Source organism: Diadema antillarum, unplaced genomic scaffold, assembly GCF_040938485.1.
Source record: "Diadema antillarum isolate AM-2024a unplaced genomic scaffold, OU_Dant_1.0 seq00000998_RagTag, whole genome shotgun sequence".
Taxonomy (NCBI): domain Eukaryota; kingdom Metazoa; phylum Echinodermata; class Echinoidea; order Diadematoida; family Diadematidae; genus Diadema; species Diadema antillarum.
This window is the reverse complement of record NW_027271836.1, coordinates 311,482-339,040: the sequence shown is the minus strand read 5'-3', so window position 1 is coordinate 339,040 and position 27,559 is coordinate 311,482. Positions and strand designations below refer to the sequence as shown.

The 27,559-nt window shown below is 36.0% G+C and overlaps 1 protein-coding gene across 1 annotated transcript; it reads left to right on the top strand.

Moving 5' to 3' along the window:
• Positions 1 to 920: 920 nt before the first annotated feature.
• LOC139742349 (uncharacterized) lies at positions 921 to 11,322 on the top strand. The gene is made up of 7 exons (XM_071652928.1): positions 921 to 1,388; positions 2,386 to 2,691; positions 5,234 to 5,578; positions 5,997 to 6,134; positions 7,673 to 7,738; positions 9,264 to 10,810; positions 11,311 to 11,322. Exons 1-7 carry the CDS (start codon positions 1,319 to 1,321, stop codon positions 11,320 to 11,322), a joined length of 2,484 nt encoding a protein of 827 aa, XP_071509029.1. The 5' UTR covers positions 921 to 1,318.
• The last annotated feature ends 16,237 nt before the right edge of the window (positions 11,323 to 27,559 follow it).

Genomic DNA, 27,559 nt, shown 5'->3' with positions numbered 1-27,559 from the left:
TGCCCCGGAAGCGGTTTTTTTTTTTTTTTTTTTTTTTTTTTTTTTTTTTTTTTTTTTTTTTTAAGACGGCACAGATTGGGGCATGGCGCGTGTTAAACCTATGGGAAAAACGTTGGGTTAGGGTTTTTGGTTAGGGTTAGGGTTAGGGTTGGGGTTAGGGTTAGGGTTAGGGTTAGGGTTTGATGGTTAGGGTTAGGATTAGGATTAGGGTTAGGTTTAGAGATAGGGTCCCCAATAGATTTTTAGGGTCCCCAATCTGCGCCGTCTAAAAAAAAAACACGCTGCCCGGAAAGGTGTGACAGGGCCTAAACACGGTTGCGGGTAAAACAATATGCGTGCGCACCTCCGGCGACTACTTTTGAGATACATGTTAGGTACTGTCATGCGCGAATCATCTACGAGGACCTCAGGGTAGTCAAAATTGTTCTTTGCAAGTGGCACGGAAGCTGGTGTGACACGGCCTTTACCTTCATTTATTATACGCGTATCAATAGTGTGCACAGTCTCATACGGACCTCGTATTTTTCGAGCCAGCGAACTCAATCTCCCGAGTATGTATTGGTAACAAAAAGAGTACAGACAAGATTAATGTTAGGCCCTATACGCTGTTGAACTAGCATCTCACTTTGTTCGTCTTGTTATGATCACTTTTTCAGGCTGTACGCAACCACGAGCATGTAGAAAACTCATTGAATTGCATATTACTATGTTGGACTTTGGCCACCACAGTGATTTGTCGTTCTTTGCCCCATTCGAGATCATCGTCATGCACCTGATGATAGGTAAATGCAAACATATCTCACATTGAACAGTGAACCCCGTCTACAATGAAATGGCAAACACTTTGTTAAACGTTATGCCAGGTGTACACCACATGATCTCGAAATAGAGATAACTTAATGCATTTGTGGGCAGTCGGCTGGTTCACATGGAAGAACGCCACGCCGTACCTCTTTACACAAATTCTGTAAGAAAAGGATCTCGTTGTTCTTAAACGGATTGACTTGAGTTGAATAGCGCATAATATGTCGTTTTGTGTGATGACTTAGTAGGCATTTGATATATTAAGCAACCGCGTACCAATGTTCTTCACCAAGGACTGTGAATGAGGATAAAGTACGTTGCCAGGGGTACAGTAACTGCAGCCATTATACGCGTATAGTTTCATTCCTTTCATGACGTTTGGTCTACTCTCATCTCATTTTGAGAAATGTGATGAAAAAGGAATGTACAGACTTTACCTGAGTTTGAAATAAAAACGTATCCTGGCCCTGATTTCTACCAAATACTTCAGTCTTTGACTGCCTAAGCTGCTGTGATGGATAGAAAATGCGGCGCCGTGCTGCTACTGACATTGGCTGTGTCTGTGTGTGGCCTTGCTATAGAAGGTAAGTGTATCTCTTGACATGTGGTATCTTAGCTCTGTCCGTTATGTCAGGAAAAAGATGCTAGAATTATTTAAAAAGAGGAAGCCAACCCGAATGCCACCAAATATTATTAACAATAATCATATTTGATATAGATTCTTCAAAAGGTTACAATATGTCATCATATTAAATAGTGTTCGACTTGCTAATCAAAAAGAATAAAAAAAGAAATGTCCCGAGACAACAAATTCATTACATCGTCACAAGGATCGTATAATGTTATCGAAACACATGGCAAAGAAATGATGGATACTGTTTTACTGCAAGTGTGCCAATGACGCAATTAAGAGTTGTCCGAGCTCAACTGAAGACGGTAATAGGGTATTAGGCTATATACTAAATCTAATAAACAAAATACCGAACGCCTATAGTTCATTTTTTATATAAAATCAACGACACATTTAAACTGGAAATACAAGGATAGTTTACTAGTATATACTGACTGACAAATCACCCTCCGTCGACGTACATTGTAAATAAGGTTCAAGACATCAAGTCATAAAAAGATAATACACGTGATAGTTCAGACGCAGCAAACTACAGACACTCTACGAGTATAGGGCGTATACCTATAGCTTTATCTTAAATAAGTAAATTGCATTTTAAGTATATTGTACGCCAACGTAAAAGAAACATAAGAGTTTTGCAGTACAAGCGGGTATTATGTACTTTACAAGGCAGGTCAGTCAAAAACAACCGATAGTCAGAAACGAAGAACTCCCATTGACGGTTTATATTTGCTGAAATGTTCCTTTTACCCGGAATGTCGGGTATTTCATTGGTTTTAACATATTCTTTAATGCTCAAGCCATATTCAATAAATACGCTAAATTTCTTTATTTCCTTTGTAGAATCCCTGTCAAATAAAATCAAATTACAGGCGAGTTAGAAGGACAAGCCAAAAGTCAACGTTTCCACTGTCGTGGCTTAGCCATTTCATTCCTATTAATATCACCAGTGAGAAACACTGCCCCCATCGTTCGAGGATTGAAAGGTGACGACATCCGGCTGCCATGTAACTTTGAAGGAGAGCCTGAAGCTGTAATCTGGGTCAAGGAGAGTAGCTCACGTGAAGAGTCGAGGACGACCAAAGCACGATTCATCTATGGTATTTCTCAAAGCTGGGAGAAAGGGTTTGACATCGACAGGAACTTTAGTCTCGTTATTACGGACTTGGAGGTGGCAGATGAGGGTCTCTACCTGTGTCAGGTGGTTTTGACGAATTCGGAGGATTTTGAGCTCTCCACTCTCTTGACGGTTACATGTAAGTGATATTTTGCTGAAACGGTAGAAGAAGGTATCGTTTATTGTGCAAAATTAATAAAGCTTCCCTGAAATCCTTTTCAAAGCCGTGCACAAGGACATAATGAGCTTTGTTTGAACTCTCACAATAACTGACCCCTTAGGAATTTGTTTCTAAAGTTTTATGCTTTATTTGTATAAGAATATCCAAAGGAGCTGGCACGACTATTAGACTATTTCCGCAGTATTGTTGCATGTTTCATCATAGCAGTAATCATGGTTACTAGAGTGATATACTAAAACTACTCTCTAAAACACTATTCATTATAGAAAAGATTGTGAAACAGACAAAGGCAGACTTTATACACGGTATACTAGTAGGCCTTTATTCCAATTCCAACTCTCGCCCGCAAGACATGCATGCAGGTCATTCGATGTTGGTTTTTCTTTGTTATGAGGATACGTTAAAATGACATTGTTCCTTATTATGAAGCTTCTTTTTTTTCCAAATACACATATTTGCTGTAGCTACCTGTTCGTTTATTCGAAAATACAGAGGGGATTGTTGATACCCACATGAGAGTATGATTCTTTAATCCGAAAATTCGTCTGTTCAAATGAAATGGGTTTCCAACTGAAGATCTGAATATAAGAACATCCCAAGTCCAATTTTTGACCAAATTCAGTTTGACATGGGAAATTGTAGCTTATGCATGGACTCATCTTGTGTGTAAATGATAAATCCTAATTACCTCCGGAAGTGCCTGAAATGAATGATTTAAATCTTAAATGAATGTAAGAATGAAGGACTTGGGTCATTCTTACATTCGTATTATAGCGCCCTCTCTCATCCTTCTCTCATGTCCTGTAGCAGAATATCATGTATATGATTCAAAGAACGACCCAAGTCCATCACACAAAATGGCCTCTCCACAATTAATGTATAATTGTTAAAATAATATATGTGCTAATTTGTTTATACAATGTTGCCTCACCATCACAGTTGAATAGGATATTACTGGACAAATACAAAAAAAGGTGTTTTTTTAAGTTTACTCGAAATGGTCTTCCATGGACTTGCGTCGTTCTGATATTCAGATACTCAATTGCGAAGGTTCGTTCATTCGAATTTAGTGTATTTTGTCACTGATAATAGTATGTTTCTTTCACATTCGAAGCTACAAGTCGCACAACGTATTCAGTTTTTGACGAGCCCTTCAATTAACGGAAGGATAAAGGGCAGGAGTTTGTGGCACGGAAAAAAAACGAGTTATCAGTGTACAATATTACGGACTTTACGACTTGCGTGCATGTTTGATATAGGACTGCGAAGTATGTGGTCTTTTTTTTCTTTTGTTTAGAGCTGGATTGAGGAGCTACGTACATCAATTCTTCCGAATTTTCAATGTCACTCGACGACGGCGCAATCAGTTCTCAGTGATATAGTTGGTTTATAGCTGCAGCTGTAATTGCAAGATCATAATCATGCGGAATATCCAGAGACTTTTGGAGTAGATTTCCTTCACATCAGCGGTACTTTAGAATGAGATGACTTCGTGTTGTTATATGGCGCTAGATCTAACTTTTTACGCCTGCATCTTTTACTTGCGTGCCTAAACTGAAGTAGGTTCACGGCTGGCACCAAATTCTGCGTATGGGACTGTATGCTGCAACCTGGCTGCTATTATTGCCGATGCAGAAATAAAACTTGTTGATTGTGTAATCACAGACAAAAGAATGTGTTAGTTTTCAACAATTAACGCTTCCATTCAACTTGCTTCCGCTTGCAGAATCAGGTCGATTGGGCCGATTTTGTAGGTTGTAATGTTGTGCCTCGCATAGTGCTACCTGCAGATTTCACACCAACAACGTCGTCACGGTAGGTCCAAATGACGGCAAAACTCTAGGGTGAACACGTTCGAGACATCTGCAACCAGTTACGAATAATAACCTCGGGGATGCGCATGCGCACTACTTTATGAATGATCCCATGCTTCAAAGTCAACTATTGAACGTGTCCATCGTAATGTTCCTTTTAACGAGAGGTTACAGTCGTTTATACTCTTTATGTAACAGCAGAATGAATTTCACCTTCACCGTTTTAACCTATATGAATATGATTATGCACTGTTATTGCTAGCCCATTGTCAGAGCACATTGGGCAATCAATAAAGTCTGCACAACGTTCTCGTTTAAGTACACTTTTTTATTTTTTTTTATTTTTCATTCGTTCTGATAAATACAAGGAATGAAATAATGATGCGTTAGATCACACGCTCTCAACAACGTACCAAAACCGAGCCAGAAGAGCGTTCGAACGCTCCAAAAGTTTACGTGCCGTACCTTACCGTAACGTACCATACGAATCTAATACAATGCTGGACTTCGCTATCAGTGTTGTTGCCGCTCGATGTACAACAGCCCCCGTGCAAAGTATGTCATCGATTTGGATAACGCAGTCTGTCATTTCCCAAAACACAATAATATTATACAGAACCTCATGCAACAAAGGCAACATTTTAATTCGATATTGTGCAACTATTTTTTTTTTTCTTTTTCCCTAGCGATGGCATCAGACCATACAATCAAGGAATGCGTTGATAAGACTCAGTCCCTTCAGGGTGGTTGCACATACCAAATTACTATGCCTAACACTGCCACTTTTAATCTTACGTGTGTTGTGAGTGGATTCAAGCCTAACATTTCCATGCTATGGACTGAAGACTCTGGAAAGAGACAGAATTCCGTGGTTTCAAGACAGAAAATGTTATCTGACAGCACATACGAGAGGAGTGAAACGATATCCATTTCAACTGAACAAGGAAAGGAACAAACCTTCATGTGTATAGCTACTGGTGACTCGCTGAATGGAACATCGACCAAGGAAATCACTCTTCTGCCCAAATCAGGTTGTGCACAAGGTTTCCCTTTTCTCTTAACAATAACAAATTAGCACTTAATCGCTTTTGTTGGCACTACCAAATGATTCATGGAAAGAGGTAAAATATTATGATGAATTTGGATTTTGATGTTCATCAGATTATATCTGTATGAGTCGATAACTTCGTATCTAAACATTCGTCATTGAAACAAAATAAAGAAATAACCTTGATGCTATCCCGCGAGTTTTCCTAATTATATGTTATATAGTAATAATGATTATAGTGAGAAATTGTCGTAACCTAGTAGTAAAATACGTTGTCGCACTACCCCGACATATAACATATTAACATATTGCAGCAAAAGGTCATGTTAATCAATATACATGTTTCATATTTTCGATGAAACAAAGTAACGAAAGGATGACACGTTTTTCATTGTGTCTAGACCAATTTTCAGGAAAACGTAATAATGTCGGTTTCATCGTTGGATTAGTCATTGGTGTATCCGTTGCTGTATCCATCCTATTCTCCCTTGTTGGAAAGTTCCTGCAAAAGTATCATCTGCAGTTCCTACCAAGAAAAGGTATCGATATTTTGTTGTTTCATTAATCATTTATTCGTTTATTTGTTTTGTGCTTTGTTTTCAAACCGTCTAGACAAGTCTCACTCTCTTTACGTAATCTCAAATCCGAAATTATCAATTTGCATTTTGCGTAAGTTTATTTTTTTATTACAGGCCATAGAAATACTACGATTTTTTATTCACATGGGATTACAGTGTTAGATGACACCGCCAAAAAAGAAAAGGTGAAAAGCGTGTGTGTTCTTATGCATTTACTTAATCACTGTGTGAACTTGAATCACGAAACCTACACAGTCGCATGACCCAGTTTCATAATATGACTTAAAATAGTGAAAGGGGTCAACCTAGTCAATCTTAATCTATTTGCACTTTCTGAGAGAGCATAAATATTGATGTATCTTACTGAAAAACAAAAGTTTTAAAAGAAATGAGAAAACTGTGATCTTTGTTGGTTTTCTAGAGCTTGTTTATGTGGATTATGCCAAAACACATATAGTAGAGACCCTTCTGTCACTGTCTGTATTTCGTAAATATCCTTTAACCGCATGCACTTTCAACTTAAATAACTTTTGGGGAAATTAAGAGACTGATTTTAAAATTAGTATAATTCATATAGGTAGATTTAGGCTTATTTACTGCGTGTGTGCCAAAATCCAGCTGCTCGTTCTGATTTAATAATAATAATAATAATAATAATAATAATAATGATAATAACAATAGTAATAATAATAATAATAATAATCATACTCATAATAACAGTAATAAAATTGATAATGATAATTCATAATAACAATAATCATAATAATAATATAGGTTCTCTCTGCCAAGTTCGTACTTTTGTCACTCAAATTGATTCAAGGTTCATTCAATTTAGCATTTCGATCAATGAAATTCGCACATGTGCCTTTCGATTCGTTAAACCGGCATTCAAATTGGCACGTGCTCTTCAGTCATTCAAATTCGCCAGCACATGGCGGAAAATGGTATTTCATGTGTTCAATTTAGCGTATGGGCAGTCAAATTCCTAATATGTTCATTCAAATTGGCGTAATGTTATTTCTATTTGAAAGGCAAGAACCTTGATTAAGATGTATTGAAATGCGAATTTGTGTTTCATCCACACACTGTTAAGAAAATAGAAAAGGTATCTTTGACTAGATTATTCAAGTTTGTTGTTTTGTAACGCCCCTCTTCTTTTATACATGTCATCAGAACGGACACCAGTACCATAGATTCACTCCACTTTTATGCCCAGTCATGGTAGTACGAGTTAGATACAGCGAATGATATATGCGAAAAGTTTATGAAGGATTCAGGAAAAAAGGGTTCTATGTAATGTACAGCAGAACGTAATATTCATTGACCTTGGGCGCACGGAGCGGTCTTCACGCGCCAAAGGCAAGTGAACCACTCCATGGCCGAAGGTAAATGCATATATATATATATATATATATATATATATATATATCAAATATATAAATACATATTATACCACCTTTTGATGTTGTATTTTTTTTTCTTGATGTTCTATTTCACAGGATGCGGCTGGAATCCCTGCTGGCGGAGACCAGAGCGAGTTGATGAAGAAGAAACATTAATGCTCGGTATGGAGAAGTTTGTAATGAATACAACGTTTTCTTTCCTTCTTTAATTCTTGTTTACCATTATAAAGTTAAATTGTGTACATTTTTTTGTATACTTGTCACGTAATTGTAATTCATTATGAATTGTGATTCAAGAACGGCCTGGTGCTTTAAAAAAACAAATGAACATTGTCTTTAGCAGTTGTATTTTCTTTTTTTTTCTGTTTTCCCGAAGAGTTGACATGTATCCCCCTAGAGTCGAATCATTTAAAATGAAGAACACAAAAGATTAAAGTTTGGTAACTAATTGTAGAATCCATATTTCAGAAATGATTGGAATAAGAAGGAGTTGCAGTTTTATACAAACGAAAATAGGGTTATTCAGGCGTGCTTTGGAATAGTAGCAATGAAAATGTATTACAAATACAAATTAACAAAGATTGATACATTAGGTGACATTGACTTCTTAATAATGATACCATAATAATAATCATCATCATCATCATCATAATTATGATAATAATAATACTGTATGTTCTTAAAGCACAGCAGTCCATCAAAAGATACTCATGGCGCTTTTAGTGTTAAGGTTAGGAGAAGAGAGAAAGAAAGAAATAATAAGATAAAGCAGTTATGAGACATCTTAACTTTTTTTATTCCTACAACATTTTAAACAGATATGTTTTAGGGATGTTTTAAACGATTCCACAGAGGATGACTGGTGAACAGTGACAGGGATATCTTTCCAAACGTTTGGTCCAATGTGGGAGAAAGAACGAGTTCCCCATGAATGCTTAACTTTAGGTATCAGAAATGAAAAGGAAGTAGATGATCAAAGTCTGCGAGGATGGTTTTTACAATATGAAGAATTCTGGAGATACTCGGGTGAAGTTGAGTGAACGACATGACACACAAGAAGAGCAATTTTGAAAGTATATCGCTTTTCAACAGGAAGCCAAGTAAGAGAACGTAACACTGATGTAATGTGAGCAGTTTTCCTACTATAGGTCAGTAATCTTGCGGCAGAATTTTGAAGAAGTTGTAGAGGGTTGATTTGTTGACATGCCAAAAAACAAAGAATTACAATAATCTATACGTCAGGAATTACGAGAATGTGTAAGTTGTTCTGCTGCTCTTTTAGTCACATATTTCCGAATAAAACCAAAATTACGCAACTGGAATCGTACAGATTCCATTGTACGGCAATTCATTTTTGTTTCCGTCAAGGTTCTGGTATTTATGGTCTATTCTTGTGCAGAAACGCAATATCAAAAACTGTACGTAATAATGTTAAAATGAACCAAAATCTTTGCACAGATACAATTGCGCCTAAGAAACATATCTGAATTATAATGTTTTTAAAAGAAATGTATAGCATAATCAGTATATAGTATGTACATCCATAATATGTGAGAACTAAACAGTTCACTTTAATACCTTTTTTTATAGTATGGATACATATAATACGATAGGTATGCATAGTATGCATAATTATAAGTCTATATCTATGTTTAATGAATTTTTGTCTTGGTTTGCTTTCCATTAGCACTGCTCTCATCATCTCTTACGAAAGGACAAGTACAGCAAATCAAAGAAGAGCTTAAGGTGTATTACCGGTTGTCACGACCCAATGTCACTGTGGATCCACTCAACTTTATGGATAGTGTTAACTTGGATGCCATTTACACAAATCTGAGTCTATTAGACCTAGGTGACATGCGCAAAGCTTTACCTATAACGTACGAAGACCTTGTAACTAATGATGGAAGTTCAAGCCTTTCAAAGCGCCTTTTGATCCAGGGTGAAGGTGGCGTAGGTAAAACAACTCTGTGCTCTAAGATAGCCTGGGATTGGTGCCAGGGACGGATTCTCCAGGATCTTGACATGGTGCTCGTAATACCTCTTCGAGATGTGACCGACGGGAAAAGTATCGGTAGTATAGTGCACACTTATTTATCTGACTCAAATGTAGCAACACATGATCAAATAGACCGATATATCTCGAAAAATTTAAATAGAATTCTTATTGTGTTTGATGGATTCGACGAGTTTAACGAAAAAATCGAAGAAAGGAGCAGCAGTGAAATCATTCGAATCTTAGCATTAGACCAATATGAATCATGCAAGGTAATTGTGACCACGAGGCCATGGAGAAGACATGAATTCACCGCTGTCAAAAGCCTTGCAGAAGCTTACAGATTTATCAGAGTTGACGGATTTAACATGGACAATTTATCAGTTTATATCAAGAAATACTTTCGGACAAGACAGAAGGACGCTTTGGCAGAAGACTTAATCACTTTCATGGAGGAAAATGATGTGATCCAGTCGAACATGGCTCCGTTTCCTATCTACTCTGCCATGCTCTGCCTAATGTGGGAAGAATTCAGTACAGAGGAACGAGAGGAACTGACAAGAATGCAAACTTTCTCTGAGATTTTTGGAGAAATGATCACTTTCCTGGGAAAACACTACGCGTCAAAAGCATGCCAAAATGAAAAGAGTAAAAACGCCCTTGATCTTTTAAAGGAAGCGGATAGGGCAATTCAGGACATAAGTGAGATAGCATTGACCGGTTTGTTGCAAAACAATATGATATTTCAAGAAGACCAATTTAGAGAGTGTCCTGATACTTTGGAAATATGCTGCAGGGTTGGGGTTCTGACGAAAGAAAGAGATGTCATCAACAGGAGGCGTCTGCGGAATATCAATACTCAATCCCTCGTTTTATCAACGGTTTCGTTTCCCCACAAATTGTTCCAAGAATATATTGCAAGAGTATACATTGAAAATGTGTACACCAATAATCACGCCGACTACAGTCAACTGAAAAACAAACTTCTTGCCCAATTTGAGCAATTCCGCTACCTTCTGTATTTCATCTCAACCTTACGTAATGAGATTCGCCTTGATATCATCGATGGATTGACAAAGTGTGCCCACCAGTATTTCTGCGTTGATGTTGCGTTTGAATGTCACACTGAGGAGGCAGCTAAAGCAGTGGGAGAACGATGGGATAAATACAGACTGTCTCCTGATATGTCAGAGCACACTAAGTCAGGTGTCGTCTTCATGGTGCACTGTAACCAAGCGGTGAGTTGCTCACTGGTTTCCAAATCGGGAATTAATGTTCAAAACAATATGTGGCAGATGTATGTGTTTGTGTCTGTGTTTGTCTGTGTGCACACATCAGAGAATTTGAAATCCTCACCCTCTTTCAAAATCAAACTGTTTCATGGTATTGTGAGGCCAGCGTGTTTGACGCGGAACGCCATAATGAGTATTCAGTATCGCACCAATCAGCACCAATTTACTTAAGCAGATTATAGGTAGTATTTTGTCTCCCTTAGTCCATATCTTTAATCTATCTCTTTCTTCTGGTATTTTTCCAAGTTCCTTCAAAATTGCTAAAGTAATACCGATTTATAAAAAAGATGATCCCACTTGTGTAACTAATTACCCTCCCATTTCTATTCTCTCTAGTTTCTCCAAAATACTCGAGAGAATTGTGTATAATAGGTTGTATGGATTTTTGTGTCAGAATGATTTCTTCAATCCTTATCAATTCGGTTTCCGAACCAATCATTCTACAGATCACGCGCTAATGCAGTTATTTGATAGAGTATCGGGTGCCTTGGCAAATCGCAAACATGTAATTGGTATATTTATGGATCTGAGCAAGGCATTCGATACTCTTGACCACAAAATATTATTATATAACGGGGTTCGGGGCACTGCACTTACATGGTTTGAAAACTATTTGTTATGTAGAAAACAATTTGTTTCCTTTGACTCAGTATCCTCCAATACACTACCTGTAACATGTGGAGTTCCCCAGGGTTCAATCTTAGGGCCGTTATTGTTTTTAATTTACATTAATGATATTTCAAACGCATCATCTATGTTACAGTATATATTATTTGCCGATGATACAAATGTGTTTTACTCACATGCTGACCTAAACCACCTAGTTGCTACTTTGAACAATGAATTACCGAAATTATCTACATGGTTTAAAAGTAATATACTGGCACTTAATTTAAGCAAAACTAATTTCATTCATTTTAAATGTAAAAAAGCTGATCTACCAGAATATGAATTGTATATTGATGGTATATCTCTTGAAAGGAAAATATTTAATAAATTTCTTGGTGAGTATATAAATGAAAACCTAAAATGGGATGATCATGTAAAACACATCATTTTGCCTATATCCCGAAACGTTGGCCTGTTAACTATGCTTCAGTATTTTTTACCAACTCGTGTATTGTTTACCCTGTATAATGCCTTAATCTTACCATATATATCGTATTGCAACATTATCTGGGCAACCCACAAATGTAACACAGACCGTATACTTCTCCTACAGAAAAAAGCAATACGAGTGTGCAGTCGAGCACGCTCTCGAGATCACTACGACCCATTGTTTTTCCAGCTTAAATCCCTTAAGATAAATGATATAAATTTTCTCCAAAAAGCTGTATTTATGTTTTGTCTCAAGTCAAACCTCTTGCCTCCAATATTTAACATAATATTTCGGTCAAATTCAGAGATTCACTCTTATCCAACCAGACAATCCACAAATTTACATTTATTTAACCCCAAAACCGCACTCGCGCATCATTCTATCAGACACTCCGGCCCTGACACTTGGAATTCCCTTCCCACTGAAATTAAAAACATGACCACTATGTATTCATTTAAGAAGGCTGTAAAACTTCACCTCCTTAAGCAGTATTCCCCAGGATAACATTCTGATTCCTTTATTGTATTATAATCAAATGTATATGAATATGTACGTGATACATAATGCATGGATGTGTGCATACATATATCGATTTATTTATCTATCCCTATTATGAATATGAGTATGTATATGTATGTATAGGATACATCATGTATATATTATGAGCATACATGTGCACGATGTGCCTTACCATTACTGCGTACATAAAACAAGCACGATATATTTTATTCAATGTCAGATAACAATACGTATAAGATATTTTGTATTCACATATTATTATTTTCATAGTGCATATTCGGTCATTACTCCGGCAAAGGCAATTGAACGTGTTAACTTTAATATCATTATCATATTGTATTTATCATCATTACTATTATTGTAAAGTAGTTGGAGTGGTACCCATACACTCTGTAAATTTCCCTATTCCCCCTACCCTTCCCTATTTCTCTCTTTCCCTATTCCCTATTCTATTCAGAGTAGGTAAGCATAAAGTCTCCATACCGTCAAGCCTCGGCTTATTTTGGAGACCCTTCTGTTTAAGTTCCATAAGCTTGTATGTTTGTATTTGTCTTGTATAATTGTACTAAAAACTATGTGTCGATATACTGTTTGTTATAAATGACATGTACATGATCCTATCTGATGTAACGAAATTAAGCAGAAATAAATCAAATCAAATCAAATCAAATCAAATTTAGGGCACCTAGATCCGTGTTGATGAAGTCAAACCCAAGACTCTCAGTCCGGACTCGTATAGACGAGACAAAACATTCGCCCTTCCTTCTAAACTATTTCCCGGCATTACGTCATTAAAGATATGACCATTGAAAGTATCACAACTCTCTTTCAAAATCAAACTGTTTCATGGTATTGTGAGGCCAGCGTGTTTGACGCGGAACGCCATAATGAGTATTCAGTATCGCACCTGTATTTAGGGCACCTAGATCCGTGTTGATGAAGTCAAACCCAAGACTCTCAGTCCGGACTCGTATAGTAGAGACAAAACATTCGCCCTTCCTTCTAAACTATTTCCCGGCATTACGTCAATAAAGATATGACCATTGAAAGTATCACAACTCAATTGCCTTGATCCCTGGATTTTTAGCATTCCACTCCTAGTAATCATCACTGTTCAAACTGTCAATATTCTCTCCCATTAGCGATCGTTACATATTGACCGTTCCAACTGCGGAAGAACTTTGTTACTTGACCTGGCTGAAGGAATGTGTTCCAGCACTGTGCTGCGCGAAGTAGCTATGGACTTGTTTAACTCAAAATTTGAAACTGATTTCTACAAGATCGTAGCAGACGAGGCTTCGAACTGTCAGGTAAGATCTTCAACAACAACAACGACATTACATGTGCGTTTGCCAGGAATGTGTGTCACAGTGTATCACAAAACCAACAAAAAGTCGGACCCCTTGGTTTTACGTGAGTACTGAAAAAAAGAAGAAAAGGTGAAAGAGGTCAACCATGGCAATATTCAGTTTTAATATATATATTTTTTTAATCTGTAACAGCTCTTCTTCATCTACAAAAGGAATTGAAGAGTATTTATTCAATAGTTTTTCTGCAACACTTATTTTGTAGAGGAGTGTGGTAGGGCATTTATCAGAGACCTCCTTTCATTTCAAAAACAAATACACACTCTTCAGTTTCAACTCTTCTGATATTTGAAAGGATGATGATTTGAAAGTTTGCATTATTCTTTAACATAATAGTTTAATACAGAGCATGCTAAATTTCTGTTTAATTTGGTAAACATTCTTTGATGCTGTTCCAGTGGTCTACATCCTGTTTTTGCTTATGCTTTGTTTGTTGTGTTGTTTTATCTTTTTCCCCATTCATCGCACAACTATCCTGGTTTGGCAAAGAATAAGCTCTGGAATAGACATTGCACTTCATTTTTACACCACATCTACTTTGCTCGTGTCACGTTTTTCTAGAGTATGTGTTTTTTTTTTCAAATATATAGATAGGTTAAAAGAATTCATTTGAATTGAATTATATATCATTTTAAAGCGTAGAGTCTGTTCTTTCAGAATTCATGTCTGGCGGCAATTCCAAGGTGTTATATAGGAAATGAACATTGCATTGCCTTAAATAACATTTCATGGGATAGAAGGTCAAGGGTCAAAGGTCAGGTTCTTAAAAGTTCTAAATTTATGTTGTCTAATGCAAATTTTACACTTTTTTTCTCGATACTTTATAGAAAGCTCAATGCATACACTCGATTAAACGTCTTTCACGCTTTACGCGCCACGGTGTAAGCCCCTTTTTGCCACATTCACGACATTGTCTGAAAATTATAACCGAGGCATGCCTGGTTAAACATTCTGTTTTTCAGATCCATTTAACTTTTTAATGATGTTTGTTACGCTTGACATGCAACAAGTGAAATTTTAAAGAAAATGCTTAGAAATGCTCTGATGTAAATTCAGTGACAGGACTATGATTATGTTTTTTGTTTTGTTTTGTTTTGTTTTTTGTTTTGTTTTTAAATCACAGTGATTTCTATTATTGTTGTCCAGACATGATTTTGTACACAAAAATCAAGATCAAGTGATATCTATTAGTACTGTCTTGATTAGTGGATTGTATCTGGAAATAATCATTAACAAAAGGTTGTAGATTGAGGGGTAACAAAACATAAGGGGTCAAGGGTGAAATGAAAAACGCCAAATTTTCGGAATTTTTCCATAAATTGAAATACTTTTGCCATCTAAGTAAAATTCTCTTTCAAGGAATGTATTAAAAAGCACCCAACATGTTTTTGATCGTGCAAAATTTTCGTACGCTTCTTTTAATTTGTTGCTTCATTTTTTTTTTCTTGTGCCAACCATGTGAAACTGTCGTCTCACATTATTGAAGTGTACTGTAGACCTACAGTATGAAAAGAATCATACGATATTGCGAAGAGACGATATCAAGCGCCATTGCGACATTTCTAGTTTTCTCATAGGCTATGTTTGCCAGATAATTTTGTTGGTTGTGTGTGGGATGTTTTGTTTTTCTGCAGATACGAGATCTTGCATTGACCATAAGTTATTGGAATGACAATATTCAGTATCATTTCTCAATGGGAAAACACTTGGCACGTTGGATTTGCACAATGCCACATCTTTCGTCCTTCAGTTTGAGATGCGACAACTTGCCCAATGCTTTCTTCTCAGCAGCAGCCGACATGGCGCAATCCTGCCAAGTATTTTCCTTTACTTCTACTTTGTTTATATAGTAACGAAAATATATATATATATTTTATCAGACATTTCTCTTATTGAAAAAAAAAAAAAATTACTTTGTACATGGCACCCTCACTTTGTACAAAGTGCCTGAAAAAGTATTTTTCAGTTTATAACACATCAAGCTCAAGGTGTAATTATTTATTTTTGTTTATCAATAGATTCGGTTTCGGCACTTGTTTCATCAATCAACTAATATGTGAGTCATAATCTTTGTGTGTGAGCACACGCTTTAAGGAAATGGTGCTTAAGGGGTTTATGGTTATAGAAATGTGTATGAAAAAAATATCTAGAAGTGCTTCGGGATGGTGACTAAAGTATAAAAAAAATGACAAACACAACTTTAAAGGCATGGACATTTTCATGTGGATATGTTGTTTTGTCAGGTCTCTACAATCACTTTTTCTTAATAAAGTAACATACAGAAGCCATAAAGGACTGTGCTGCAAGAGATATCATGATAGAGGCCGATATTATACATTCAAGGCAAGGTTTATTTCATCTTTTAACAAAAAGCATGTATACGTTTCACTTCCTTTGATAAGAGAAAAAAGATAAACAGAACACTGTCATATAAATGCAGATGTATCAAAATACGCAAAGTGCAATTGGAGGGACCACTAAAATAGGCAGAACTGTGCCCTGTAGAGTATTATGTGACCCTGCATCACAAAAAAAAAACACACACCAATAAGTCGCCACAGTAACAAGCATGGATTTCACTATTATTATTGTTATTATCTTTTCGTTATAATTATTATTATCATCGTTTTACTATTATCATTGAGGGCATATTCTGGAAACAAGGAATTACATGTATATGAAGATGTGCAACACTTTTCTAGAAAATAAGAGACTGCGTATTATTTCTGCAGTAAATCAGGGCATTTTTTTTTTTTCGTGATCGAGCTCCTTTCGCATTTTAGAGAATGATCATGAAATTTGGCCCGCACATTGATCTTGGCCAAAAAATGTTCAAGTCACATATTTGAATATGTCAAACACTGCTTTGCCATGGTTACGGCGTATTACGGAAGCTGATCGAAAGATTTTAGAGATCGGAAATGGTCTCTTTTTTTTAATGAAAACGCTTGAGCTTAAGTCACACAGTAGTATCGGGGTAAAGAAAACAACTCAAACAACTCAAATAATTTGGAAGCTGAGTTGCTATTCGAATTGCATATTATGATAGTCTAAATACAAAACATCTCCTGAAATTTGAAAATGTTATGGAGTGAAGAATTACCTTCTTTTTTCAAGCAAAATGCCCAAGAACTTTGGTGCACACAATGCTGGGGGTAAAGCCCTTTTTCGAATATGTTGGATATCATGAAATTAAAGCAGGGCAAAATAAAGTATAAATTATGGATCGATACGCTTTCTCAGTTTTTGAGCAATGCTCATGCAATTTGGTGCACATACTTTTCTTTGGAAAAAGAGGATCAGCACACATGTTCAAAGTTGTCGTAAACTCCGTTGCCATGGTAACGGCACATATTCTCCTTTGCTCTGCCGTTTTCGTCGCTGGTCAGACTGAAGCTGGTCAGCTTCCTCCTGTCATGAGCACACAGCCGCTACATGACGCTAAAGCCAATACGGCTATTGCGAATCGTGCTAGGTTTAGGGTGAGGATAAGAATTAAATGAATACTGTACAACATGCGTAAACACAGCGTATCACGGAGACAAATATCGTGAAATCACCCGACTTACAACTGTGACCGTGCATCACAAAATGAACAAAAAGTCGCATACACTGATTTTGTGTAAGGGTGGGATTTCACGGAGCACGCGAACGATTTGCGAAGGACGCGAATGACAAAATCCAACATTCGGAAAAGTTTTTCTCCGAATGTTTTCCGACAATGAAGCCGAAAACTATTCTTGCGAAATTTGTGCGAAGTTTCCACGACGTATGTGCGAATGTCGTGTGTATCATTGCTAAAGTACAGCATGTTACGTACACGAAGAACACGCGACGGAAATGCGAACAACGAAACATTTTCAATAATCATGGGAGAAAATGTACCCAAGGAGAGGTGGAAGCTGTCTTCAGTTGAATTTTTTTCTTTGTTCTGTTTCTCCTTTCTTTTTCTCTCATTTCTCTATCGCGTGCTTGCCTACATTTTTTTTCCTGTTTAGGACCTATCTCCACTAGTAAAGCATTTGATTTTTTAGCAGTTCCTCCCACACATAATCTCTATAGTTCAAATGAAATTTTACATCTATACTTGAGATTAATTTTTAGTGTATTCTGCGATTTTTTTTTGTATATTATATCAAACATTAAAGTTTTCTTTCTCTTTGCTAGTTTTTAATTTCTTTTGTTACTATAGTTGTTAATAATTCTTTAATGTTTAGATGTATTCTACGATTTTTATCTGTAGATAACGTATAAGTCATACATCCCCCAAAGTGCGGTAAACGTTCAATTCAATTCGCGTGTCTTTCATTCAAACAGATAAAAAACATTCAGACAAAGTATATAAATAAATTCAAGTTGACAATAAAAAATGTAACTGAATGTGGAGACAGCAAGAAAAACAAAGTTTTATAAGCAGCTGCCACCATAACAAAAGCATTTATAATAAAAGTCATATTAAATTTTACAAATAAATATGCATAGATATTAAAACCAAAGAGATTGAAAATACATATTCAACAATATACACATAGAGACAAAAACAAACAAACAACAAACACAGAGTAATACCCGAATGTGTAGATTACTTTTCTTTTCCCAATAAGAATAATTTAAATCTTCGTTTAAAAACATTTAAAGATGGACTCATTTTAATTGACTGTGGCAAGTTATTCCAAATTAGAGGTCCTCTATACAAAACAGAATATAAACCAACATTTGTTCTATTAAGAGGTAAATGATAATTCAGAGGATTTCTCAAACAATACGAATGAATAGCACTATTTAACTGAAACAAGGAAGAAAGACTTGGGGGAATACAATTTTTAAAACATAAATACACCAATAATATATTTGTTCAATTCAAAAATATCTAAAACATTACATTTCATAAAAAGAGGTTTAGTGGAGGCAAGATAATTGGCGTGACATATAATTCTCACTGCTTTCTTCTGCAGACGGAAAAGTCTGACCATAGAATAATTTGATGTATTTGCCCAAGCAATGTTTCCATATTGAAGTTGACTTAATATAATAGCGTTATAAATCATGCATAAATTATTGTGAGGAAAATATCGTAATTTGTATAAAATACCGATACATTTAGAAATCTTATTGCAGACTGAATCAATATGTTTATGCCAAGATAATTTATTATCAATAATGACGCCAAGAAATGACAATGAACTCGTAATTTTTATAAGATTGTTATTCATATAAATTGCTGAATTCTGTATATCAATTTTCTTATTAGTAAAAATCATACATTGAGTTTTCTTCACATTCAAAACTAATTTGTTCATAAGAAGCCAATCATAAATTTTTTGAATCTCTTCATTAAAACGTAACAATAAAGTATTAATATTATCATCAGACATAAACATACTGGTATCATCTGCATATAAAATGAACTGTATTTTTTCTGTGACATTGCAAATATCATTGATGTAAATGAGAAATAAAAGTGGACCAAGTATTGAACCCTGAGGCACTCCACATCCCAGGCTACACAACTCAGATTTACATCTATTAACCAATACAAATTGTTTCCGATTATCCAAGTAACTTGAAAACAATTTGAACAAATTACCTCGGATACCATAAATATATAACTTATCTAATAACATAGAATGATCTAAAGAATCAAAAGCCTTGCTTAAGTCTAAAAACAAACCAATAATTGATTGATGAGAATTAAGTGCATTAGTTACTTTTGAAATAAGGTTAATCAAAGCATGGGACGTGGAGTGCCCAGAACGAAATCCATATTGACATGGTGTTATTATATTATATTTGTCTAAAAATAACAGTAATCTATCATATATACATTTCTCAAGAATTTTAGAAAAAACAGATAACACAGATATAGGTCTATAGTTATTAACATCATGACTTGGACCACTTTTAAAAACTGGTATAACTTTGGCAATTTTAAGTTTGTTTGGAAAAATACCAGTGGATAAAACACAATTAAAAATGTCACATAAAGGATAACAAATTACGTGTATTACTTTTTTTACAACAGCTATATCAATGTCATCATAACCAGAACTTGAACCATTGTCACAATTACATACAATCTTTACAACTTCTCCTGGGGTAATAGGGCTAAAAAATGCTGTATTCTCATTTTTCTTTACAAACTGAGTATAGTCATTAGTACAGACTTGAATTGTGTTCTTCAAATACAAACCTACATTAACAAAATGATCATTAAAAACTTGAGCAATTTCTTTACTTTTTACAACTTTCCTATCATCTGCCATAAGATAATCAATACTAGATTGTACATTCCTTTTGCCCAAAGCCTTATTAATAAGTTGCCAAGTTTTTTTTAATATCAAATTTAACTTCCCAAAACCTGTTCTTAAAAAAATCATTCTTAACACGCTTAATCTCATTATTCACTTTATTACGAAATTGCTTATACACCTTTTCTCTATAGATTGTTGGATTTTTAATGTATTTTTTATATAAAACATACTTCTTATTACACAATTTTCGTAAATCATTGTTAAACCACGGTTTATCTATACGGCGTTTACATCTGCACTTCTTTTTAAGAAAACAGTTATCATATAAATACATAAATTGAAAATAAAAATTATCATATGCAATATTAGCATCACAGTTATCCACATGCCAATTAACTTTCAATAATTCACCAAGAAAATATTGCATATTTCTCTCATTTATCAATCGTTTCTCAAAATATTCAAAATTAGTACTTTCACTCATTTTGTACCGCCTCAAACAAAAAACTGGAAAATGGTCAGATACATCTGCCAAAATAATACCAGATACCAAATAATTCATTTCATTAGTGAATATATTATCAATTAGCGTAGCTGAATGATTTGTAACACGTGTAGGAAAGTGAATAATTGGGTAAATAGCTTTAGTCATAAACATATCAAGGAATTCATTAACTTGTGGGCAAGAATCAATATCATATAAATTAAGGTTAAAATCTCCTGAAATATACAATAACTTATTTTAATTAATAATATTATCTAATATTGCGTGCAATGAAAATAAAAATTGAGGCAAGAGAGCATTTGGCGGTCGATAAACAGTGGCAAATATAATATTTTTTGGTTTAAAATCAATTTCAATAAATATACATTCAATCCAGTCTGTGCATAAATCTAAATCAACTCTCTGTACAAAATTCAAATCATCGTGGATAAAAACACCAACTCCTCCCCCTCTGCGATTGTGACGAGAATTTCCAACAAAATTATAACCTTCAATATCAAACTTAGGATCATCACTTTTTAACCAAGTCTAGGAAATTCCAATAACAGAAAATTGTAAATCAATACCACTCAATAATGAACACAGATTATCAAAATTTCTTTTCAAACTTCTTGAGTTTAAATGTAAACAGGTGAAACCCTTCTTGCACAAAGACAAATTGCTATTATCCTCTAAAAATTCATTCAGTTCATTTGGAAGAAAACATTTTTTATTAGAGTCAGATGAATCATTACAGACAGAAGACAAATATTCATTAATTTTGAAAATATCATTTTCTTGAAGTTTTTGTTTATACAAATCAATATCAGGCATTACAAGGACAAATGTTACAAATTCAACCAAAAAAAAAAAAGAAAAGAGAAAGAATGGACACTTAACAAAAGAGAAGAATAAAGAAAACACAAAAATCAAAGAATCTCAAATTCAGACAAAATGAGAGGAAAAAAAAGAAAGAAAAATATTAACCAGGTATGTGAATATCAGGAGCGAGTAAAAACCATCGGGGATTATCGTAAAGATAACTCGCAAAATTACATGTACATGTATATAACGATTAATACTGTTAGATACATATATAGTACTAGACAACTGAAGCATAACATTAGCAAAGTGTAAGGCTAAACGAGTTCAACGAATCATCTCAGTGAGTTCAGTTCAGACAAGTTTCTGATGGGTTTCTTGACCAAACGACCATCGTCTTGCTTTACCATTGCAAAGACACGGCCATCTGAAGTCCATGAGGTAGTTACACTTGTGTGACGGGATGTCTGGGAAAGTAGATCAGCGTTTTTCTTTGTCAGATCTTCAACAATCACTATGCCAGAGCCTTTCAGCTTCCTACGGTTCCTCATCATCTCGAACTTGGCCTTGTAGGAAGTGAACTTCACAATGATGGAAGGTGGAGAAGCTCGACTCGCAGCGTTCGCGTAGGATGGCTGACCATCAGGCAACTGAGAACGACGACTAGGTAGGCGATGGGATCTGTCAATGTCGATTGGCCTGACAGTGACTCCAATGCGCTGGGCGATGTCACACACGACTTGGTCTGTGTTTTCACCTGGAGAAACCTTCACTCCTTGCAGACGGATGTTGTTCCTCCGGGAATATTGCTCGATGTGCTCAAGTCTCAGACTGGCATCCTGGATCTTCGCTGAATTGCTTTCGACAGATGACTCAAAACTGCGAAGCTGGTGAAGCTTGGAGTCGACGGCAACCTCCAGCTCATGTAGGGCTGCCATCTTCTCATCCAGCAGTTCACGGAATCTGTTTTCACTTCTCTCAATAGCAGCATGTATCTTCATCCTTTCTGTCTCCATGGCTGCGGTAACTGCATTCTGAACCGCATTCTGAACTACAGCCTCGATGCTTTTGAGGTTATCTGGGCTCAGGCTAAACGTTTTGGGCAGGTGTGTCACCGTTGAAGGAGGAGTGCCATGAGATCTACATCTACCCTCTTGAACAGGCGTAAGAGAATGAGAATCAGACTTCATTCGAGGCCGTAGGTTGGGTTTTCTCGTATCAGTTTTGTCGACTGACATGATGAAGGTTTCAAGGTAAGTATGACCGATACACAGTGACACGAAAACACTCTGGTGGGACTATTTGAGAGACTGGTACGTATGACGTATACACTAACGCGAATACATAGGTATGGGACACGGTTTACGTTCAAACCTCTGATATGCGTGTTCAGCTGATAAACAAATTCCGTGTAAAGTAGATTTAGGTCCCCCGATGGTTTCAACAGGTTGTCGAGGTGAGTCTTTGCTACATCACAGGTAGTTGATCAATGATGCAGGTAGATTTAGGATTCTCACAAACACGGAAAACGGAGACTGACACGGGTAGTCCCACGATCCCACGATCTCATCTCACGATAAAGATATATATTCGCGAGAATGTCTCAAAAGGTACGCGAACAGTTTGCGATTACGTCGTAAAATGATCGGAAAAACTTCGCAGATTTCGCGTAACATACGCGAGACATTCTCCAAAGTTTCGGAGTCTGTTTGGGGTTTCACGAACATTTTGCGAATATCGCGCGTGTCTTGCGAAGGTCTTGCGCCTATGACGAAGCTTTAAAGACACTTTCGAGAACAATTCACGAGCAAATCCCGACTAAGTGTGCGGAAAAGGTTCGCAAAAAATTTCAAACTTGTTTGAAATTCTCGCCGAAGTAAAAACGACATTCGCGAACAATTGACGACGCTTCCGAACCCTCACGTTTGTTTGGCGATCTTTTGCAGACTAAAATGCGAATGCTGGATTTTGCCATTCGCGTCATTCGCAAATCGTTCGCGTGCTCCGTGAAATCCCACCCTAAGGACTGAAAATAGATAATGGGTCAACCTAGCCGATCTTGACTTTTTCATATACTATGAAAGAGCAAGTCTTTTTCTACATTATACTAAAATTTGGGATCATAAAATGGGCAGGAAAGTGTGTTTTTAGCAGTTTATCTCGAACACTTCTTGGTAGAATAGTGTGATTAGGTGTGTCTTTAGAGTCGACTTTTCATTTTTTTTTTTAAACCTTGTACACAGTCTTCACTTTCAACTCTAATAACTTTTGAAAGGATAATGCTACTACTTTGAAAGTTGGCATTAGGGATCATATAGTTTTGGTTGAGACCTAATTTCAGGGCATAACATTTTTAGGTGAGATAATGAGAAACTTCTTATGAAATATGAAAGAGGAAGTGATTCCACCAGGAATTCAACGTTTATTTGATGAAAATTGGCTTTGAAATGGTTGAGATATCCAAAACAGAGCGACTCTAATAAAGTGTGGGACCCACACTTTATTACGATCGCTTTGTTTTACTTGCGTTTTGGATGCTTCAGTCATCCCAAATCCGATTTTCATAGAATAAACTCTGAATTCCTCTTAAAATGGTTTGCTCTGTACTATTTTATAAGTGTTTTCTTGGTATCTTGCAAATACTTAAAATCACAATTCTCATCTCCGCTAATACTGTACTATCCCTTTAACATCTACAAAATGTGTTAATAAGACATGCTGAATTTCAGTTTAATCTGATAATCCCTTCATTGTTGTTACTCCAGCGGTTTACATCCCGTTTTTTTTTTTTTGTTCCATTCATCGCACAGCCAGCACGGCTTGGTGAAGATTAAGCGTTTAAATAGGCACTGCACCTCAGATTCTCTTTTCTCAGTTCACACTTTTCCTGAAAGTATGCTTTCTGTCCAATATTTAGATAGGATAGGAGGGTCCATTTGACTTGAGTTATACACCATTTTAAAGCTTAGAGTCTGCTCTTTCATGTCTGGCGACTTTGTGTTAGTTTTGTGATGCAGGGTCACAAATGACGTGGACTTTGGTAAAAAAAAAAAAATAGGGGGGGGGGGCGTTTCTTGCGTTTGGCAAAAAAACAGTATTAGACTCACATACTCTGATATTGCACTTTTGTTTCAAATTCATTTGGCCTTAAAATAATTATATCCGCAATAATAGGATTTCCGGGTGAATCTCACTGTTTTGTCATCTAAGTTCCTTTTCCGAGCATTCAGTATTACGCCTTTCTGAAGCAGCAATGACAAAGATGAAAAAAAAAGAAAAAAATACAGACAGGGTAGTCAAATTCTATATCCAACAAATGTTTTGTTTTTGCTTTCGCTTTTTGATATTTTTTTCATTCATTTTCTGCAGGTCAGCGAACTCTTCATCGTGATCGATTCGGGTCATATTTCAGAGTCAGAGGCTACAGCAGCAGCCGAATTTCTGTGCCATATGCCACATCTTAGACGTGCCCGTATCACATGCGACAACCTACCCAGGACATTCTTCACGACAATTGACTCACAGACCTCAACCTGTAAAAAACAAGTAAGATGTTTCGACTAGTATAACATTATTTGTGAATAATAATGAATTTGTTTCATGAAAATAAGAGTTTATATAGCAGGAAACTCGTTATATTCTGATTATTCATCATGCGCAGCAACAAATGTACCTTTTTCCTTTCCAAGAATGGAAGTCATTCATTAAATTTTTATTTGGCAGGACTCAAAGCCTGTGCAACGGGTAATGGTAAAGTTTATTGTGTATGATATGATGTGTGTTTATGCTTGTGTGTGTGTGTGTGTGTGTGTGTGTGTGTGTGTGTGTGTGTTTGTGTGTGTAGTGGCAGGTTCACATCATTGTGCATATTTATGAACAATCTCTCTCCCCAGGTTACAAAAAGGCGAGGAGTGGACCAGTCACTGAACCCTGCGGTAGTCCACATTTTGATGGTGCACGGGAGGAAGCATGTTGTCCTAATACCACACGTGGTGTCATTGATTTCCTGTAAAGTATCAACTAATCATCAACATTAATCACGCTGTCAGTATCATTAAAAAGCAGGCAGTTTGCCTCGGTTTTAATAAAGCTTAAAGGGATGATGTAGTATTGTTGAAAATGAGGATTGGGAATTGAAATTTTTTGCAAGATGCTAAGAAAACACATGGAATAGTAGAAAGCATAATAAGGAACTCACAGTTTATTTGATGAAAATCGATTATTGAATTCCTGAGAAATAAAAAAAAAAATCAACAAAACGATTGTAATAAATGGCGGGTCCCATCTTTTATTAGCATTGCTTTGTTTTGGAGATCTCAGCCTTTTCAAAAACGTTTTTTTCATCCTATATTAAACGGTTAATTCCTTCTAAAAGTAGATGCTCTTTCATATTAATAATAATAATAATAGCTGCTTATATAGCGCATAATATTCCTGGAATCTCTATGCGCTTTACACAAATGGGTAGAGTACCATAAAGTACAACTTACATAATTTTAACAAAACAATATAATTAAACATACAAAATACAACTTATCATAATCATTTAATAACAAAACAAATATGTTTTTAAGGACTTGAGGAAAGTGTGAGTACATGTGATGGCCCTAAGTTGACTTGGTAATTTGTTCCAGAGTACAGGTGCTGCTGACTGAAAAGCCCGATCCCCATATGAACATGTTTTGGTTGCTGGTATAACTAATAAATTCTGGCTAGAAGATCGTAGATTTCTTTGTGGAATATATTCAATGATCATGTCAGACAAATATGTTGGGGACTTATTTATCAATGTTTTATGACATAATGCAAGGATCTTAAACATGATTCTCTTATCTACAGGCAACCAATGCAGGTGTGACAACAAGGGTGTTATGGGATCTCTTCCTTTTGCTCGCATTACAAGTCGGGCGGCGCAATTTTGAACAATTTGGAGTTTTCTTATGTCTTTTTCGGGCAGGCCAAATAGAAGGGAATCACAAAAATCAATTCTAGAAGAAACAAATGCATGGATTAACTTTTCAGTAGTTTTTTCGCACAAATAATTTCGTATTTTCCCTATTCTCTTTAATGCACACATTGCAGATTGAGTCATAATTTTTAACATGTTCTTTCAATTGAAGGTGTTGATCCATGTGTACACCCAAGTTGCGTGCTTTGGTTGTTTCATGTACATCCAGTCCATCCACTACAATACATGCTGGTGAAGACGCAGGATTAAATCTCGACGAAAAGTGAATTAGTTCAGTCTTCTGTGGATTGATTTTCAAACAGTTTTTGTGAGTCCATGAAAGAACATCAGCAAGACAGTCATTGATCCTGCTTATGGCACTCTGTAGATGTTGTGGTCTGAAAGTTAGATACATTTGGGTATCGTCAGCGTACAACATTGTCTCCAGACCATGAGATTTGATAATTGCTGTTATTGGAGAGCTGTATAATGTATAGAGCAACGGTCCGATAATCGAGCCCTGAGGCACCCCACACTTATCATCGATTGGTTGGGATAAAGAATCGTTAACCTTCACAACATGTGAACGTTGGGAAAGGTACGATGATATCCAATTCAGTACAGTCCCATACGATATTTCAAAATACTTTTGTCGTTTTCTCACACAAAAAAAAAATGTTAGAAACCTAAAGGTTTTACTCAGTTGTACAATCTCTTTAGCCCATGCCAAAGCCCCTTTGTACTCTCCAATGTGCTTTAATATGACCGTCTACTGGGCTAGAAATATGATACAGCTAAAGATGCCATTAAACCATAAATTTGTCACTCAATTTCATATAAGAGAGAATGTGTGTGTGTGTGTGTGTGTGAAAGAAAGAGAAAGAGAGAGCGAAAGAACAAGCGAAATACGATTATTTCGACAATTACGTATATGTTTTTTTGAAAATGTTTGTATAATTGTCTTTGTTGCTGTTATTGTTCATATCACCGTCTACATGCTACAGATTGAAGGCATCATCATCAATGATAAACCGTTACACCAGTTGCCAAGTGACAAACATGAAAGCACTTCCCAGCAGGTATGAATTTAATTCTTAATCATCTTTTTTTTTCTGCTCTTTTTTTTGTTTGCTTTGTACTGTTTTCCTACTTGTTACATAATACTTGGTAGATACAGATGTACTGAGATTGACATGTACGATATC